Consider the following 19,070-nt stretch of genomic DNA (forward strand, 5'->3'; position numbering starts at 1 on the left):
ATTTTAAAATAGTCTGTTTTCCTTTTATAACAGACTATATTTGCAATGTTTTATATCAAAATAGATTCTAAATTCTCCCAAGCTGATCTTATGTGGGCTAGCTTCCATCAAAAATTAAAATGACCCTTCCCTTTACAGTATAGAGAGAAGAGCTGATTATGGTGGGATGAAAGGATGACCCTCAAGGTACAACTTCTCCTATAATGGCACACTCAGTTCTAGTGGCTTCATCTCAACTGGAACCAGAGACAAGACTTCTTTTCAAGTGATAAAGGACTTCTGTGTGAGGCTAGAACTTAAAAATCTGTCTGGAACTTTAAGAGAAGAAATATCCAAGAGCTATAAAGTAATGAACTACAAATGAGGCTGAGGTTAACACAATAATATTCACCCACTCTTGAAATATTTAAAGATAAACACACAACATTTGAAATAAGCAGCAGAAACAAAACGATGTCTCTAAGTCTTTCAGTATTTCATCCAAACAAAATTTTGAACACAATTAAAACAACCCAAAAACCATTAGCTATCTCATGGTCTCAGCTGTCTATGGTAAAGAAATACTGAAATGTTCCAGCAATTGAGGTCGATAAAAATAGCTAGCAAAGGTAGGTGCAGAATCAATGAAACCAAGCCCCTAAACCACACAGGAGAAGTGATTTCTGACCTTGCATTGATAGAGTTCAAATATAATCTTACAAAAATGATTCTAATAGCATCCACTGTGAAGGCAATCGAAATGGCCAGCTTTCCATATAATTTTTCACTCCCAAATCATGGATTAACAATAAGAATGGCAAACCCCAATGCTTTTCTACATGGTAGAAGAGAGACCTCTAGTGGCATTTCATCTGCTCGCAGCAACCAAATGAAAACACTTGCCAGAATGAAACCACGCCTACTAAAACCATTTCTAGTGTCAGCCCAGAATAAATCTTTCTTCACTATTATTTGCCTGACTATGAGTTCCTTTCATTGTCTCCTCTTTAAAATTCATGGTGCGATAAAAGCTGTTTATTAAAATAAATACAAATAAATCATTTTCAAAACATCTCAAATAAGACGACATTGCATTAACTTTCTCCCTAAATGCATACCATGTTCCAAATGTTGCAAAATCACTTATGACTGAACAAATGATGCTATGAAGGTCAGCAGCAATGGAAGTTTTTTTTTAATACCTGTGGATAACAATTTCATTTCTCTCCCAAGTGCTTCTTTTAAAAAAAATACCAATCAAATGAAGTAAACCAACCTACTCACAACCATTTTCTACTAGAAATTTTAAATTCACATAACTCTGCACTATAAATGACACAGATAATCATTTCCTCTCAAATTGTTTATAGAGTGTATATATGTATATATGTGAATATATGCATATATATATGGTATAATGGAGACAAAACGCAAAAAGCCATCTCATACCCAAAATCTCTCTGCAGCACAAGGAGAAACCAAACAGTTGTACTATAATGTTGCCTTCATAAAATCTCACCAGCCCAAGATACCATGAATATTCTGACCATGAATAAGAAAACCTCCAACTAAGGTGAATGTAGGGAAAGCTCAGTTTCCCTCATGGCACATTTTAGATACCTTTCAAATGTAAAATATTTTCTTCCTAAAAATCTCTTCAAGTTTATAAATTAAATCTCTAGTTGAATACACTAGAGATGCCAAAAATAAATCACCTCCCACAAGCCCTTATATTCACAATCAAACCAAATCTTTAGATCTCTTTAGGAAATTTCTCTCATGGCTTCAAAGCTCTGAGCATTGCTTGTGTATATCAAAGACAAAAAAGAACTAGATGACTCACAGGTGTGCTGCCATCTGAAAAGGTGTTCATGCTGATAGAGCTGCTCATCTTATCGGAGGAGACAGAAGGGGGAGATGGACTCCGCTTCTCCAGGTGATCCTGGTGGGACAGATCCTGACGTTGGAGATATTCCCTCCATGCTCTCTGGATGCTAGAACCAGAAGCAAACACAGAGAGTTAGGGGATGATCATAGCCCAATACTTCAGAAAAACATCAAAGCTCATAGAGCATTGGCTTTGGAGAGAAGAAGGTTCTAAAGCCACTAGTCCTAACTGTGCCACAGTTGCCCTAATGTTTTGATTTATTTGATGATTGGTCAAATAAGCTTAAACTATCTCAATTTGGTGCAAAAGTTAATCAGTCAAGGGTCAAACTCATCAGTGGACATAAATGTGGTTTGTTTTTGTAACTTTCATACATCATCATCATCATAATTTATATTATGTTCTTATCTCTGTTTTTATAGATGTGGAAAATGAGGCTAAAAGAGGTAAAACGACTGGTCCATGACCCAGATAGTGTCTGCAGAAGGATTTGATATCAGATCTTCCTGACTTCATGTTTAGTGCTCTATCCAACATGCCACCTAGCTGCCTATTATACATGAGACTACATGTTTAGGGATAAAATAATGTTATAGATGTTAAAAGCCCATTCTTTTAAAGGAAGAATTGCACTTAGCACATGCCACTTTGTTTTTAATTTGCATTTTATGTTTTGATGTACAAGTGGCTCACTCAGATGATAATGAGTTCTCCCTCATTGGAAGTCTTCAGGTAAATCCTGGGTGTACAGTTGGAAGGCAAATTGTTGGGGGATTCTTGTTCAGAAATGGGGGTGGGAATATATAATACTGATGTTCGTCCCAACTTTGAATTTCTGAGATTCTGTGATTCTCATCTGACCTACTAGACTCTAAGTTTCATAAGACCATGGATAGGATCTTATTAATTTTTAAATCAACCTGAGGATGCAGTACAATGCCTCATACAAAGTAAGTGCTCAAAGTATTGTTGAATGAATGGGGGGCGGGGAGAAATGCTAATAGTTTAATGTATGTATAGAGAGACCCATCCATGCTGTATAATTGGTTGTTTCTATGGCAAACTGCTTACACTGTTTTGATTAACTAGCTGGGTCAATTCAAACTCTTTCAATCATCTAGATGACAAAAAGATTACCTTACAGATTGCTATTTGAATGGATGGAAGTGTTTTAATGATATTTATTAAGATTCTATTTCATTTCTCAGTGAAAATGCTTATAAGCTCCTGTGAAATGATAGTTTTCAGTTATGATTTGTCACACTGGGAATAATACCAAACTGAACATGCTCATGGGTTGTTTACAGAGTAGATGCTTACAACATGGTTTGTTGAGCTACTTTGAGAGATGAACCACCCTCCCATACTCCTAAATATCTATAAATCCTTCCCAGTGCCCTCCATCTAATATAAACATTTTTCCCTTGGAGACATTATATGGCAATTGGTTTTTACATCTCACTAATGAGAAGAAGCATCATAGAGAGTAGAAGGCATACTGGCCTTGGCATTCAGGGCTTTGAAGTCAAATTCTGCCTCTGTTATTTCCCACCCATGTGAGTTTGGACAATTTATTTTACCCTTCTGAGTTAAGTTGGTCTAAATGGCTTCTAAGCTCTAGAACAATGATGCCTTGATAACATATTATAATTACCTCTGTATCATATTTCCCTATTGGACTGTAAACTTCTTGAGGTGTAGAGGTACCTAAAACAGTGTATCATTTGCAGTAGGTGCTTACTAAATGTTGGTTAAGTTGACTAGAACCAGCAAAATATAATGGAAAGACCATGGAACTAGGAATTGGAATACCTAGGTTTTAGTTGAGGCTCCACTGCCTTCTAGACCTGTGACCTTGGGAAAATTACCTTCTCTTGATGCTCCTCAATTGGGGAATGGCTGAACAATTTGTGGTACATGATTGTAATGGAATATTACTGTGCTACAAAAATGATGAGCAGGCAGATTTCAGAAAAACCTGGAAAGACTTGTATGAACTGATGCAAAGTGGGCAGAATCAGGAGAACATTGCACACACTAACAGCAATACTGTACAATGATCAATTGTCAAAGGCTTAACCATTCTCAGCAATACAATGATCCAAGATAATTCCAAAGGACTCTTGATGAAAAAACACCATCTGCCTCCAGAGAAAGAGCTGATGGCGTCTGAATGCAGATCAAAGCACACTATTTTTCACTTTCCATGTTTTTTCATGGTTTCTTTTTTCCTTCGGGTCTGTGTCTTCTTTTACAGCTTGACTAATAGTGTAATATGTTTTACATGATTTAATGTGTATAGTCTATATCAAATTGCTTATTGTCTCAGGGAGGGAAAGGAAAAATTTTGAACTCAAAATATTTTTAAATGAATGCTAAAAATTGTCTTTACATGTAACTAGGGAAAATAAAATATTATTTTAAAAAATTGCTTTCCCTTACTGGGACTTAGTTCACTCATTTGTAAAATGAGAGAGTTGTAGGAGAACAATTTAGGCCTAAAGTTTTAGCCTGAGCAAAGTCATGAAAGCAAGAAATGAAATTTTGTGTACAAGCAAGAGAAAGTGTGCCAGGTTGTCTGAAATGTAAAGTATTTGAGGGAGGATTAAGGTGAAATAAATGTGGAAGAAAGATTGGAGATTTGCTGGGAAGTGTTCTAAATGCCTAAAAAAGACAATTTTATATCAGAAGAAACAGGGAGTCAGTGAAAATGCTTGAGCAGGATATATGATCAAACCTTTGTCAAACAAATGTCGACTGAAAGCTGTATGGAGGAAGTCTGGCATGTAGTAGGTGCTTAACAAATGTTTACTGATCGATTAGATTGGAGAGAGAAAACCCTGGGGTCAGGAAGACCAAGCAGAAGGCTATGGCAACAGTCAGAGTAAGTGGTGATGAGGGCCTGAATAAGGGTGGCACCTTTGTTAATGGAAAGAAAGTGATGGAAATCAGAGATGAGGTAGAATTAGAATGAACAAGATTTGGCAGCTAATTGGGCATGGGGGAAAGGGAAGGGGTAAGCAAGGCATCGAAGAGCTTCAATGCTGTAAATCTAACTGACTAACAATGGTGGTACACTCATAGAGATAAGGAAGTTAGGAAGAGGAAAGGGTTAAAAGGAAGAAGAAAGTGAGTTGTGTTTGAGCTATATTAAATGTGAGATGCCTGTGGAATTTCTAGGCAAAGATGTCCAACAGGCATTTGGAGATAGAGAATTAGAAGTCAGGAGAGAACGCGGGATGTAATATGAAGATTTGGGAGACATCTGCAGAGAACACTGCTAAACTTCTGGGAGCTGATGAGACTGCCAAGAGAGAAAGTTTAGGGGAAGAGAGAGGAGGTCCTAGGGCTGAGCCCTTGAGTACACACAGACACACACACAGACACACACACACACACACACACACACATTCATGGATATGGGACAAGAATGACAGTCCAGGAAAGCAGATTGAAAAGCCACAATCATAAAGGTAAGAGGACAACCAGGAAAGAGCAGCATTTTAAAAGCCCAGAGAGGAAAATATATCCAGAAGATGATGGTTAATCTATTAACAAGCATTTAGTAAGTGCTAACTACGGGCCAGGCAACAGTATCAAATATTCTAGAGAGATTAAAAAAGGATGAGGATTGAGAAAAAGTCATTAGATTTGACAAGTAAGAGTTCAGTTATAAGTTAGAATGAGAAGAGAAACAGTTAACTAGGAAAATATTTGCAGCAAATTTCTCTTACAAAGATCCAAAATCCAAGATATATGGAGAATTGGTAAAATCATATAAGAACAAGTTCTACTCTATAAATGATAAGTAGCCAACAATTACGAATGGGCAGTTCTCAAAAGAAGAAATTCAAGCTATCAATAGCCATATGAAGAATGTTTCAAATTACTAGTAATAAGAAAAGATGCCAATAGATAAGGAGAAATTAAAGATTAGAAGATAGAAAGAAATTGCAGTCTCCTAGAAGAGGCAGGATTAGATGAGAGGCTGGTGTAGACAAGAAGAGCCAAATAAAAGAGATCTAATTCAACCTCCTCATTTTGTAGATGAGAAAATTGAGGCCTATAGAATCATTGGTTTGCCCAGCGTCACATAGGTAGTAAGTGGCAGGGCTTACATTTGAACCCAGCTTCTTACTCTCATAACTATTGTTGGGTGATATAATAGTTAATTAGGGAAGAAAAAAGGGAATGCCATGTAGGAATGAGAGCCTAATTAAGATAAAATAACAGAGGCAGAATTTGACTTCAAGTCCTTTAGCTCTGAGGCCAGTGTGCTTTCTATTCTTTATGATGCTTCTTCTCATTAGCGAGATGCAAAAAAAGTTGCCATATGATGTATCAAGGGGGAAAACATTTGTATTAAATGGAGACATGGAGAAGAATTCACAGAGATCTGGAACATGGGAAGGAATGTCTCCCCAAATTCTGCCCCTTTCCACTCCTCCCCTATCCATTGAAAAGGCAAGAAACACAACACTCATTATAATCTGAAGTCATGTAGAACCCATTTCTACATTAGCCATGTTTGGGGGGGCAAGAAAAAAATAAAGGCAAAAAACATACTTCAATAGGCACTCAGAGTTCCACTCTCCTCCATCTGGAGGTGTATATCATGTTTCATCAGGTAAGGGAGTCAAAGTTGCCTGAGAGATTTTGACTTGTCTAGGGTCACACAGACAATAAGGGACAAAACATTTTTTAGTCTGCAATGCTGCAGGCCTTTCAGAAAAGATTCAGATGCTTTCATTTTGTTTATGGTTGTTCCTGTATCTCTAAACCAAAAATTAGGTAAGGAATAATAGGAAAAACCTTTTAAACTTACAAGCTAAGGCTTTCTATTTGAATGTCTGAAAAATCCAACTACTTTAATGAATATTTGTTGGGGGTCACTAAATAATAGTAAAGCTCTACACTTTCTCATCCTAGGTCAGTGACAACTATGTAATGTTGGAAAGTCACTTCCCTTCTCTGGACCTCAGTTTCCTTATCTGGAAACTGAGGAGGTTGAATCAACTGGCCTTTGTGGTTTCTTCTGACTCTATATCCATGATCACGTCATTGAATCCCTAGTGACTGCAACATAAGATGTTAACACCTACCCTCATGGTTTACTATAGAGTTCCATTCTTTTAGGAAAGTAAATGAGAATCTGTGCTGATTTTGATCTTCTGCATGCTTCATTAAAGATCTTTGTTTTCCAATAAATCAGTACCTGAGCTTTTGTTGAGGGGCTACTGAGTGGCTAGTACTTTCCTAGACCCTATTGGAAGATTAAAAAAAAGATTATTTATAGTACTTGGCTCTGTCAGCAAGGAGTTAATAATATTTCAGGAGCTTGGGGTTCAAGTTTGTTATGTGAACTTTTTTGAGGTTTCTTCTTTTTAACTTGCCACCTTCCTCCCTACCACCACCCCGCCCTCATAATCAGTGACTTCAGTATTCATGTTGATGTCCTCACAAGCGTCCTGACTTCCCATTTCAAAACTCTCCCTAACTCCCATTGTTTATGTACTCCATTCTAGCTTAGCCCCCACAGGGTTGCTCAGATCATAACAGTGACCCTGAACTCTGAAATTTCCTTCTATGGAATAATTTCCTATTGTTCCTTCTTTCTATCTCACTCTTCCTATCATTATTTATAATGCTTCCACTGACCTCTAGTCTAGCTAGGCTATTTTCCCAGTCTTCTCTGACCTCAATTTTTCTCTTCAGTCTAGATTTGACAGTTGATCATTTCATCCTTGAACCCCATGGCCCTTTGTCTTAGCACCCCTTCGTGCTTTGTCAAACCCCAGCTCAGGATTAACCCCTACCATCCACCTTCTTCACTGTAAAAAGAAGCTCCACAAACAAATGAAGACAAGCAAGACAGTTCCTACCCTCAAAAAAAACTTACCCTCTAATGGGGGAAAACACACACAAAATGGATCTTGAAAGGGGTGAGTAAGGAGTCACAAGAAGAGAAGAGAAATGTCTGGAGAGAAATGTCTAGGAAGGGGAGACTTGGAACCAAGTGAGATGAGGCCAAAGCTGGCCTATCAGAGTCTACGGGGACCCAGGGGAGTAGACCCATTTTCATGTGGAAAACATGTGGAAGTTACGGCCCAAATGGAGCAGAGATAACATCACTAGAGATATCCAGGATGGACTTGGAGATATTTACAACAATGAATTCATAATCTAAGAAATAAATTTAAACATCTATTAATTGGGTAAAATGCATTGTTTTGCTAACATGGGTCAACAAACTTGAACATCAAGTTTATAGAAAAGGATAATAAATAGGGAAATAAGAAAAAAACACCTTTTTCTGGTTCCTGAACTTCCAAGGTGTTATAGAAGACCAGAAAGTCATTATTGTTCATGAGCATTTCAAGCTCAGCCTTTGACCTTACTCAGCTTCCTTAAGTTCAAGTTTGTTTCTCCTTCAGTGAGCATAAGCTGCTAGATACAAGTTCTAAACTGACCCCTCGTCTGTAGAATGAGGAGATATAATCAGATGACCTCTGGGGTCCCTTTATAGCTCTGAATTGATCATCCTACATCATAGAGAAAACCCCTACATTGAGAGGAAGGTTGGACCTGGAGCGCTAAATTTCCTTCCAAAACTAGGGTCTCATTGGCCTATTCAGTATTTTTTTGTGAAATTAAGTGGGAGGTTATATATTGTCTTTTATAGAACACAAAGTATTCTTTGATCAGATGAATGGAAGAAATATGAGTGTTCCTCAAAGTAAAGTTCCCTTTCGACCTTCCCATATTCCGTCCCGTTATTATAAAAACAAGAGTTGTGACCTAGAATAATGAGAAGAATTCTGGACTTAGAGAAAAGAAGAGCTCAGTTCATTTCTTACCTTTGACACTTAATCAGTTGTGTGACTGAGCAAAATGTTAATGATGATAATAATAATGATTATAGCTAGCATTTAGATAGTGCTTATTATGTGCCAGCCACTGTGCTAAACACTTAAGAAATATCATCACATTTGATCTTCACAACCACCCTGGGACATAAATGTTATTATAATTTCCACTTCACATTTGAGGAAACTGAGGCAGACAGAGGTTAAGTGACTTGCGCAAGGTCACACAGCTAGTAAGTATCTGATGCTAGATTTGAATTCAGGTCTTCGTGACTCTAGGCTCAGTGCTCTATCCATTATATCACTTTGCTACCTACTTAGCTAAGCTCCCTGTACTTCAGCCGACTCCCTAAGACTTATTTACTGAGGCATAGATGGAATGTTCTCTCCTTTGCAAGAGAGGGTTCCACTTCTTTATCCTGAGCAAAACCAGAACTCCTTGATATACTTCTATATACTGTACATATAACTTCACATACTATTATAAAGACAGTTTGGAATCACAGAATTTAAGAGTTGGAAGGGTCTTCAATGACCATGCTGTCCAATACATACACAAAAGGAGTCTTCACTGTTTCAAGAAGACTTACATTTGGTGATGGAAAATTTGACTAGAAACAGCCAGAAGATAAAATTCCAGAAATCAGACGTCAGGACTTTTAGTTGGGAGATAGAAAAAGAACACATTTAATATCTAGGAAACAAGTTAAAAGATCTAAAAACTAATGACCCAGTACTCTACAGCAGTGGCGATATCCATAGCCAACAATGGACCAGTTCAATCAAAACAAGTAACAGTGATGCTGATGCTGATAGAGATATTAATGATGATTATGAAAATAATGAAGGCTAATACTTGTGTAGCACTTTAGCATGGACAAAGCATACATTATCTCATTTGATCCTCACAAATACCCATGGTGGTGTGTATCATTCCCAGCTTATCCAGGGGTAGCTCAGTAGTGAGTTGGATTGACTGGTGAACTTGGAGTCAGGAGAGCCTGAGTTCAAATCCTGCCTCACAAATTTACTAGCTGTGTGACCCTGGATGAGTCACTTAATCTCTCATAGCCTCAGTTTCCTCAACTGTAAAATGGGGATAATAATAGCATGCATTTAAAAAACTTTAAAGTATATGTACATATTTACATATATATTTAAAGTATATTATATATATATAATGTGCATATACTCACATACACACACTCATGCATGCATGTCTATATGTGTGTCTGCACATGTTATTTATTATAGCTGTACTTTATAGTTGAGGAAACTGATGGTTAGAAAGGCTTAGTGTCTTGTGTGGGACCTATAGCTGGTAATAACAGTATCTGAGATTTTTATCATGTTTTGCAAATATTATTATTCCCATTTTATAGATGAGTAAATAGAGGTCAGAGAAGTTTAGTGACTTGCTTGGGGGCCTGCATCTCATAATAAAAGCATCTGGCATTTCTATACAACTTGACAGATTTGCAAAGAACCTTACAAATATGATCTCATTTTATCTCTACAATATCCCAGTGAGAAAGGTATTACAACCCCATTTTGCAGATGAGGAAAGTGAGATTTTGGCAAGTGAAGTGATTTGCCCCATAATGACAGCAAATCAGTCTCCTAGTTGGGATTTGAACCCAGTTGTCATTTCATTCTAAAATGGATATTCTTCCCATCATGCCACAAGGGGGACTGAAGTCAGTTTTCTACTAACTTTTTTTCACCTGATATCTCAGCACTCTCTTATACTAGAACTGACCTTCAACTGTGCAGACAGGCTATATATGAAATGTGAAGGAAATTATTACTGTAGGGGCAAAATTTTTAACTTCTGTTAACAGAGAAGGAAATGGAACTTCTCTCCAGTAATGTTGATATTATCTACTCCTTGAGAATATTTCCTATGTAGAGTAAAGCCATCCTAGCAGGGCTAGATGCAGTACTTAATAATAACAAGGAGCATAAAGTCAAGATGGACTCTACCAAACACGGGGTACATGGGGTTCAGACATCCTCCAATATCCCCATGTTGTTACAGCCCTGACCAGCTGAGACTTAGCCCTTTCTCCTGGAGTCCAATCAGCCAATCAATAAAACCCTTCTCTCAGTTATTAGGTTCATAATTATCACTCCATTCCATCTGACAAAGGTACCTCCCTTCCCTCCTTTGGAGGGAAATATGCTATGGAAGTTATAGGGTAGCCTGTGTGGGTGCTACAGACATAGGAGTGCATCTCAAGTGGCTTTTCTAATTGTGTAGAATTATAATCATAATTGGGTGAAGATATAATAATAATAATAATGATAATATTGACAGACACTGGAGTCATTTGTACTTCTCAATATCTCTCACCACCCCCGTGTCCAATCTCCTGCTAAGATCTGTTAATTTCACCTTCACAGCATTTCTCCTATACACCACCTTCTCGCCTCTGACCCTACCCCCCACCCTGGTACAGAACTTCATCACCTCACCACTGGACTATTGCAATAGCTGCTGATGGGTCTGCCTTCCCCAAATCTCTCCCTACTCTAGCCCATCCTCCATTCAGTCACCAAAGTGATTTTCCTAAATCACAGGTCTGATCATGTGACACCCCCCCCCAATAAACTTCAGTGGCTGCCTATTGCCTCTGGGATCAAAAACAAAATGTTCTGCCTGACATTTGAACCCTTTTCTAACCTGTCCTCCTCTTACCTTTCCAGTCTTCTTATACTGTACTCTCCAACATGTATTGTATTCTTCAATCCAGTGACACTGGCCTCCTGGCTTTCCCACAAACAAGATCTGTTTCTTGGCTATGGGCATTATCTCTAACTGTCCCCCCTGCCTGGAATGCTCTCTCTCCTTCACTCTGATTTCTGACCTCCTTGGCTTCCTTTAATTACAACTAAAATCCAACCTTCTTCAGAAAGCCTTCCCTATCTCTTAATTCTACTGCCTTCCCTCTGCCAATTATATCCTATTTATCCCTTATATAGCTTGCTTCATATATATTTCTGTGCATATTGTCTCTCCCATTAGACTGTAAGTTCTTCAAGGGCAGGGATTATCTTTTGCCTCCTTCTACATCTCTAGCTCTTAGCCCAGTGCCAGGCACATAATAGGTATTTAATAAATGTTTATCTATTGATTGATATAATATCATTTTAATTCTATAGAATTATAACAATTATATCATAATATTATAATTATTCTATAATAATTGTAATTCATCATCTCTAGCAAAGCACAATGCTCACAACACCATATTTCAAAAATCTTTATCCCACTTTGATTGGCTGGGGTGGGGGGGCAGATGGGAAAACTAGTGAATTCATTAGCATAGGGAGTTCCTGGTGAGGAAATGCCCTCCATCCACATGGCTGTATAACTCTTTTGCAACAGAGATTATTAGAGAGTTGTTCAGACTACCAAAAGGTTTAGTCACTTGCTCAGTGACCCACAATCAGTGAAGGATCATTTATTAAGTGGGCCAGACACTTTACTAGATTCTGGAGATACAAAAATTGAACCAAACCAGCCCTTGTCCCAAGGCATGAAACGCTGTGTATCAGAGGAGAGGCCTGAGTTCACAGTTCCCTGAGCATGAGGCTGGTTCTCTATCTACTGTACCATGTAGCCTCTCTTCCCCATTTTACAGATGATAAAATGAAGGGTCGGAAAAGTTAATAGCCTTGCCCAAGGTTGAGCTAGATTTCTAGATTTTATTCTCAATTTAACCCAGAGCTAAATAGATTTTTATGAGTGACCTTGGGCAAGTCGCCCAACTTGAATGATCTTTAATTTCTTCATCTGAAAAATGGAAATAATGGTGGTAGATGTGGGCAGTTTTTTTTTTAATTCAAGCCCATTGTTCTTTCCATTTGGCCATCATGACTCCCATTACTCTACCAGCTATTTGTGGGATCATACCTTGTTCCTTCCTTCCTCCACAGCAAAGGACTTGACAGACCTCCTTAAAAAAAAAAAAAAAAACAACACTGCAAATACTTCAGGGCCCTTTGAAGTTCCTACATCTACATCCTCAGGTGAGACCTAGGTGGTCCTTCCCTTGAACAATATGCCTAGAACTCATGAAAGTAAGTTTAAAAGGAAATTAAAGGGCATGGTGAAGATTCAATGCCCAAAAAATGTAAGAAAGCTAATTGATCTCCAAGGAAAGTTCTGCTATTTTTTTTTGTTTCATCTGGGTTTTCAGGCAAGTTAGGAAAATTCACAGGGAAAGTCTTTATTCTGTTGCTCTTCTTAGAATTAAACTTTTGTATATTCTACACCAGAGGGCAGTGTGACATTTTAAAAGTACAAAACAGAACATTTTGCAGCTCAATATGGCAACATTGACAAAGTAAATTCATGTGCACTTTCCAAATTCCCTCTGGAGCTGAGATCTGCTCTGGAAATTGGTGTTGGGCATTAGAGTTTTCTTTAAATTCAAGGCTCTAAATCTCTAGGCTAGCATTTTTAGTATGCCTCCTTTCACTCCATACAGATGGTTACCTAATAAACAACGAACTTCATACCAGTGCTAATGTTACACAATTTTTAGGGGAATTACATGACACTAGATTTGTATTGATTATACTTTTTGACTGAGTCAGTCAGAAAGCATTTAGTCAGCACCTACTATGTGACAAGCACTGCACTAAGCCCTTGGGATAAAAAGAAAAGCCCTCCCCCCCAAATCCAATTCCTGCTCTCAAGGAGCAAAACTCTAATGGGCATTCTTACGTTGGGGGAAACTGTGTTATTATTGTTCTGCCGCATTATTATATACCTTCAGAAAGGCAGCGTGGTATAATAGGCAGAGAAACAAGACTTGAAGGCAGAAAGACCAGGCATCATATCCCACCTTAGACACTTAGCAGTTGTGTGACCCTGACCAAGTCTTACCTCTCTGATCTTTAGTTTTCTTATCTATAAAATGGGAATAATAATAGTATGTATCTCTTACAGTTGTGAGAATCAAATAATATAATTTATGTAAGAGATTTGCATATCTTTTTTTTGTGAGGGCAATTGGGGCTAAGTGACTTGCCTAGAGTCACACAGCCAGTGAGCGCTATGTGTCTGAGGCTGGATTTGAACCTCAGGTCCTCCTGACTCCAAGGCAAGAACTCTATCCACTGCACCACCTAGCTGCCCCAAGATTTGCATATCTTAAAGCAGCATATAAATGGGGACAATGATTATTTTCCTGTCCCACAAAGATTTAACATTTAATAGGTCTAATTAATACAAATAGTTGAAGACTATCCCATAAATTACGAAGGACTCCAAATGTTCCTATTTTTTATATGACAGTTTATTAATCGCATCTAGCCCTGGAAATCACCCCAAAGCATCCTCGGTGAAAGCCATAGCAGAGGAAAAGGTTATCCACATCAATTGGGTTATCCACATCAGGAAAACAAAAAGGAAAATGCTGGGTTTTTTTTTTTTTTAGATTATGATGTGCAACTAGACAGACTGCTCATTGAATTGATTAATTTAATTCTGAGGTAGCTATGTAATGCAGTGGTTGGAATACTGGGCCTGGACTCAGGAATATCTGAGTTCAAATGTGACTTCAGATACCTACTAGCTGTGTGACTCTAGTCAAGCTACTTAAATTCTATCTGCCTCAGTTTCCACAACTATAAATTGGAGATAATAACAGCACCTACCTTTCAGGGTTGTTGTGAGGATCAAATGAGATACTTGTAAAGTGCTTAGTACGTGCCTGACACATAAAAGGTGCCTATTTCCTTCCTTCCTTCCTTCATCTAAATGTGACAATGCCTTAGGGAGGCATTGAAAAGAAAGTGTGAAGTTGGTCCAGAGTAGAGTAGGAAGAAGAGAATGGGGCAGATTGATTTGGGAAACTACACAGAGCTTTCGATGGTCCTGAGCTTCTCCCTGTCACAAAAGTTTATCGTTTTAGTCCTAACGCCCCACTGGTGACACCACATGGTTGAATTCCACAATCTCAGAAGAAACAGAATTCCAGGGGGTCTGAAGGTCCAGGAAAGATGTATGACAGGGCATTTTTCACACCTGGGTCCATTCATGTCCCTGTAGCCATTCCAACTCACTTGACTCTGATCAGGAAACTGGGGGCTCTTTATGGAATGTCCCAGAATCCTGGAGTTGGAATAGACCTTAACATTCATCTAATACAGCCCAAGGAGTCCCGCCTCAATGCTCAAAACATAATCATCAATCCCCTCTGCTAAGTTCTCTTACTTTTCTCTCTCTGTCTCTCTCTCTGTCTCTGTCTCTCTGTCTCTCTCTCTCTCTCTGTCTTTCTGTCTCTCTCTGTGTGTCTCTCTCTCTCTCTTTGTCTCTCTCTCTCTGTCTCTCTGTCTCTCTTTCTGTCTGTCTCTCTCCTCCATTTGATGTGGCTGTTGACCAAGAGGACATTGTCAGCTTCCTGACAAGAGCAGAGCTGATCTAGGAATTACAGTCCCCCTCCCTTCTCAGGAAAACTTGGCTTCCAGTCCCACCTCTTCCATTAGATTGTAAGCCCCTTGAGGGCATGGACTATCTTTTACCTCTTTTTGTATCCTCAGAGCTTAGCACAGTGCCTGGCACATAGCAGGTGCTTAATAAATATTTATTGAATTGAATTGAACCTCTGACACACACTGGCTGTTTGACCCCAACTAGGGAAGTCACTTAACCTCTCAATGTTCTAGGTCAGTAGTATCAAACTCAAGTAGAAATGGGGGCCACTCGATCATATATAAGAACCCCTTGGATCACATACTAACTTAGAAAACCTCATATGTTTATATATATATATATATATATCTTTTTTGGTAATGCATCAACACATTAAAATCAGATGTTGTTGTTGTTCAGTTGTTTCTGTCTGTCCAACTCTTCATAACCCACTTGGGGCTTTCTTAGCAAAGCAGTTTGTCATATCCTTCTCCAGCTCATTTTACAAATGAAGAAACTGAGGCAAACAGGGTTAAGTGACTTGCCCAGGGTCACACAGCTAGTACATGTCTGAGGCCAGATTTGAACTCCATTTTTCTGACTCCAGGTTTGGCACTTTATCCACTATACCACCTAGCTGCCCCTTAAAATCAGATAAGACCTACATTTTAATCTGGTTTCTGCTGCATTTGGAACTATTGAGGGTGGCAATGCTTTGAGATTCTAAGCTGCAGACAAGGTACTGACCTACATTGGTAGAAGACATTCTCTCATCCAGAAATTCCCCACATCAATGAAATAACAGGTGAAGTCCCTATCCCTTGACTTAAGTACTTATAAGAGCTGAGATTTTACTATGTAGTTACTCGTTCCACTGATGCTCCCAACTCTTCCACTCATACCTTGTTGAGTTACTACATCCAATAAAATTGATCAATTAGTCCGGTGATGATACACATTTTGACTGGTCTTCAGATGGCAGACACTCAATCCATTTCCCAGCCCTACCTGAAGCCATCCCATCTGGGTAGAATGAAACAGAGCTCATATTCCACTAGCATGGCCTTGAGGGCCCAGGGCTGTTTCTCTATCAGGATGAAGCAATGGAGCAGGACTCTAATAGAAAAAATATGATGCTGATATTTTGGAAAAACAGGAATGAAATTGAATATATGCTAGGCAGAGATTTTTAAATAACTGCATGCGAAAAAAAAATTCAATCCCTTTTTTACTTTTGGCAAGACGTGATATTAAAATAGGGACACAGATTTCCATGTGGCTTGTAAAACCAGACTTTTTACTTGATGGCCAGCCCTCTGTGCCTAGAAATGCCCACCCTTCATTTTTATTCATCTTTCTGCCGACACTTGTTTAGCCCTCTGGCTATTAAGAGTACAATAGTCTCCTCTTTACACTCCTGGGTTGAAAGCCTTCAATTTTCCCCCTTTTATGATTCCTCTTTCCTTCACTAAATTTTGTGACTTGTGAGGCTTGAATGTGCTTATTCTTCAGAAAACCCGGCTTTCTTGACTCCAAATGACTGCTTTCTAAAGAAGCTACATTCTTCCTTCTCTTGGCTTTTTTCAATTGTGTCCCTTGATCTTTCAAGTCTAAAACTGCCAATTACCTCTTTATATTTGCAGTCCTATTCCAGGCTCCTTGTGTACCACCATTTCAATGTGCTTTTAAATTCCATTAGCAATCCGTCTCTCTGTTTATAGATTTTTTTTTAAACACTCAAAGTCACTTTATACACCATGCCAAACACTCATCATCATAATAGTGTCTGGATTTACTTCTCCCAATGGCCCATATTGCTCAGAGGGCAATTTAATGTTTGTAGTTCAAAATACTCTTTCCTCTTTTGGGGTGGGAGGGACGGGAGATGGCCAGAATAGCCATTTCAAGGGTATAGGAAACTCTCAGGATACATTCTTGCTTCTTCTACAGACATTGGCAATTCATCTGTAATTTGAATCACTCAATTGAATCACTCAAATAACTCAAATAATTCAAAGTTATTTATTGACTATGTACTATTTGCCAGGTACTATGCTAGGCTCAGAGTATACACAGAAAGAAATGAAACAGACCCTGCCCTCAAAGAGTTTATATTCTAATGATGGAGTTAGTATTCCCACATAGTGATACACAGATACAAAGTAACTTATAATCTTAGACAGCTCCCCTGGGCACTGTACTCAGTTCAGTGACTTTATTCACGGTCACTTAGCTAACTTTGGAGGCTAGAATTGAACCCAAGAGTTCAAGTCTTCTTGGCTCCAAGGCTGACTACATTGTACCATTATGCCTCACACAGTCTTTTCTCTCTTTCATAGAATCATATAATCTATTAAAATAAAAGGAAATTTAAAGATCACCTAGTCCAACCACCTCTATTTCCAGGTGAAAAATGGGAGGGAGACAGAGAGAAAGAGACTCTATTTCAGTATCTGACTTGCCCTTTCTAAATGATCATTTTTATGTATAAATTTCCATAGTCTTGCCCCCAATTTATCATTCTAATTCTCAGGGGGATATTGTTGCATAGCAGAAAGGGTTCTAGACTGAGAGTAAGGTGGACCCAGATTCAAATATTATATCTGAAACTTAGCTTTGTGACCATGGGTAAGTCACCAACATCTGGGCAATCCTAGGCAACCATGATGAAAATGTATTACTCATGGAAAAAATGAATAAATATTTATTCAGTAATAGCTTCCATCTGTAAAATGGGTATAGCAATATAGTTCTTACCTCATAGGGTTATTATAAGTCACCGGTGAGATAATGTCTGAAAAGTGCTTTGCAAATTTTAAAGTATGGTGTAAATAGGAGGTGATATACTTGCTCATTTTGAGCATTATCCATTTCCAAATTTGAGGTCAGCTCTCTCTTCACTGTACCAGGCTGCCTCTCACAAAGGCTTTTATATTACCAAATGAATCAATAATGATGATAGTGGTAGTGATAACGACGATACATCAAGTACATACTTAAAACAGTCCTTTTGCTCTGAGTCTCACTCCCTGCTTCCAGAATATTTATTTGTTCCATGAATTTGCCACAGTCTTCCTAGCAGCAAGCCAAATCGATGATGATGCTGGGTTGTGTTTTGTCCTGAGAGGTGGCATTATGGGCTAGCTCTGGAGTGGATTTTTCCGCAAACAACATCATCAACTGATCTTGTGTGGGAGCTTCCTGTGAGTCTTGTACATAGTCTCTGTGTCACATCTTATCCCAATTTTGAGGACAATTTTCTCCCTCTATTATGCTAGGCTACCTCTCACAAATGCAAATACTATAAGGATTATCACCCCCATTTTATAGATGAGGAAACTCAGTTTCATAAAGATTTAATAACTTGGCTGATATCATTCAGCTAGGAGATGGAAGAGTTGAGTCTTGAATCTAAGTTTCTTGACTCCAAGAATCAAAGTATCTCAGGAGCAGAGATCCAGAGCTGGAAGTAACATCAGAATCTATCAAGGTCAATGCCTTCATTTTACAGATACAAAAACTGAGGGACACAGAGGTCAAGTGACTTGCTCAGAGTCACGTAGCTGGCAAATGTCTGAGATGAGATTTAAACCCACACATTCCTGATTCTAAGCTCATTGCTATTCTGACCATGCTGCTTCTTCAAATTATTCTTGGGGGGAGGGGAAGAGCAAGAGAGACACAGAGAGACAGAGAGACAGAGAGAGAGACACAGAGAGACAGAGAGAGAAAGAGAGACAGAGACAGAGACAGAAACAGAGAGAGAGAGAGACAGAGAGAGAGACAGAGACAGACAGAGAGAGAGACAGAGACAGAGACAGAGACAGAGAAAAGTACAGATTCCAGGTAGGATAAGGACAGACATTCGGCTGGGAAGTGGTCTGCTGACCACAACCTAACTCTAAGTGGAGAC

The 19,070-nt window shown here is 38.6% G+C and overlaps 1 protein-coding gene across 1 annotated transcript in view; it reads right to left on the minus strand.

Annotated features, from left to right (window-relative positions):
• The window catches only part of IQCJ (IQ motif containing J), a 155,774-nt gene that overhangs the window by 72,682 nt on the left and 64,022 nt on the right, over positions 1-19,070 (minus strand). The window contains exon 5 of the mRNA XM_027875785.1: positions 1,823-1,973. Within this exon, the coding sequence (XP_027731586.1) occupies positions 1,823-1,973 (151 nt within the window). The remainder of the gene's footprint in view (positions 1-1,822; positions 1,974-19,070) is intronic.

Source organism: Vombatus ursinus, unplaced genomic scaffold (assembly GCF_900497805.2).
Source record: "Vombatus ursinus unplaced genomic scaffold, bare-nosed wombat genome assembly UNPS02014810.1, whole genome shotgun sequence".
Classification (NCBI taxonomy): domain Eukaryota; kingdom Metazoa; phylum Chordata; class Mammalia; order Diprotodontia; family Vombatidae; genus Vombatus; species Vombatus ursinus.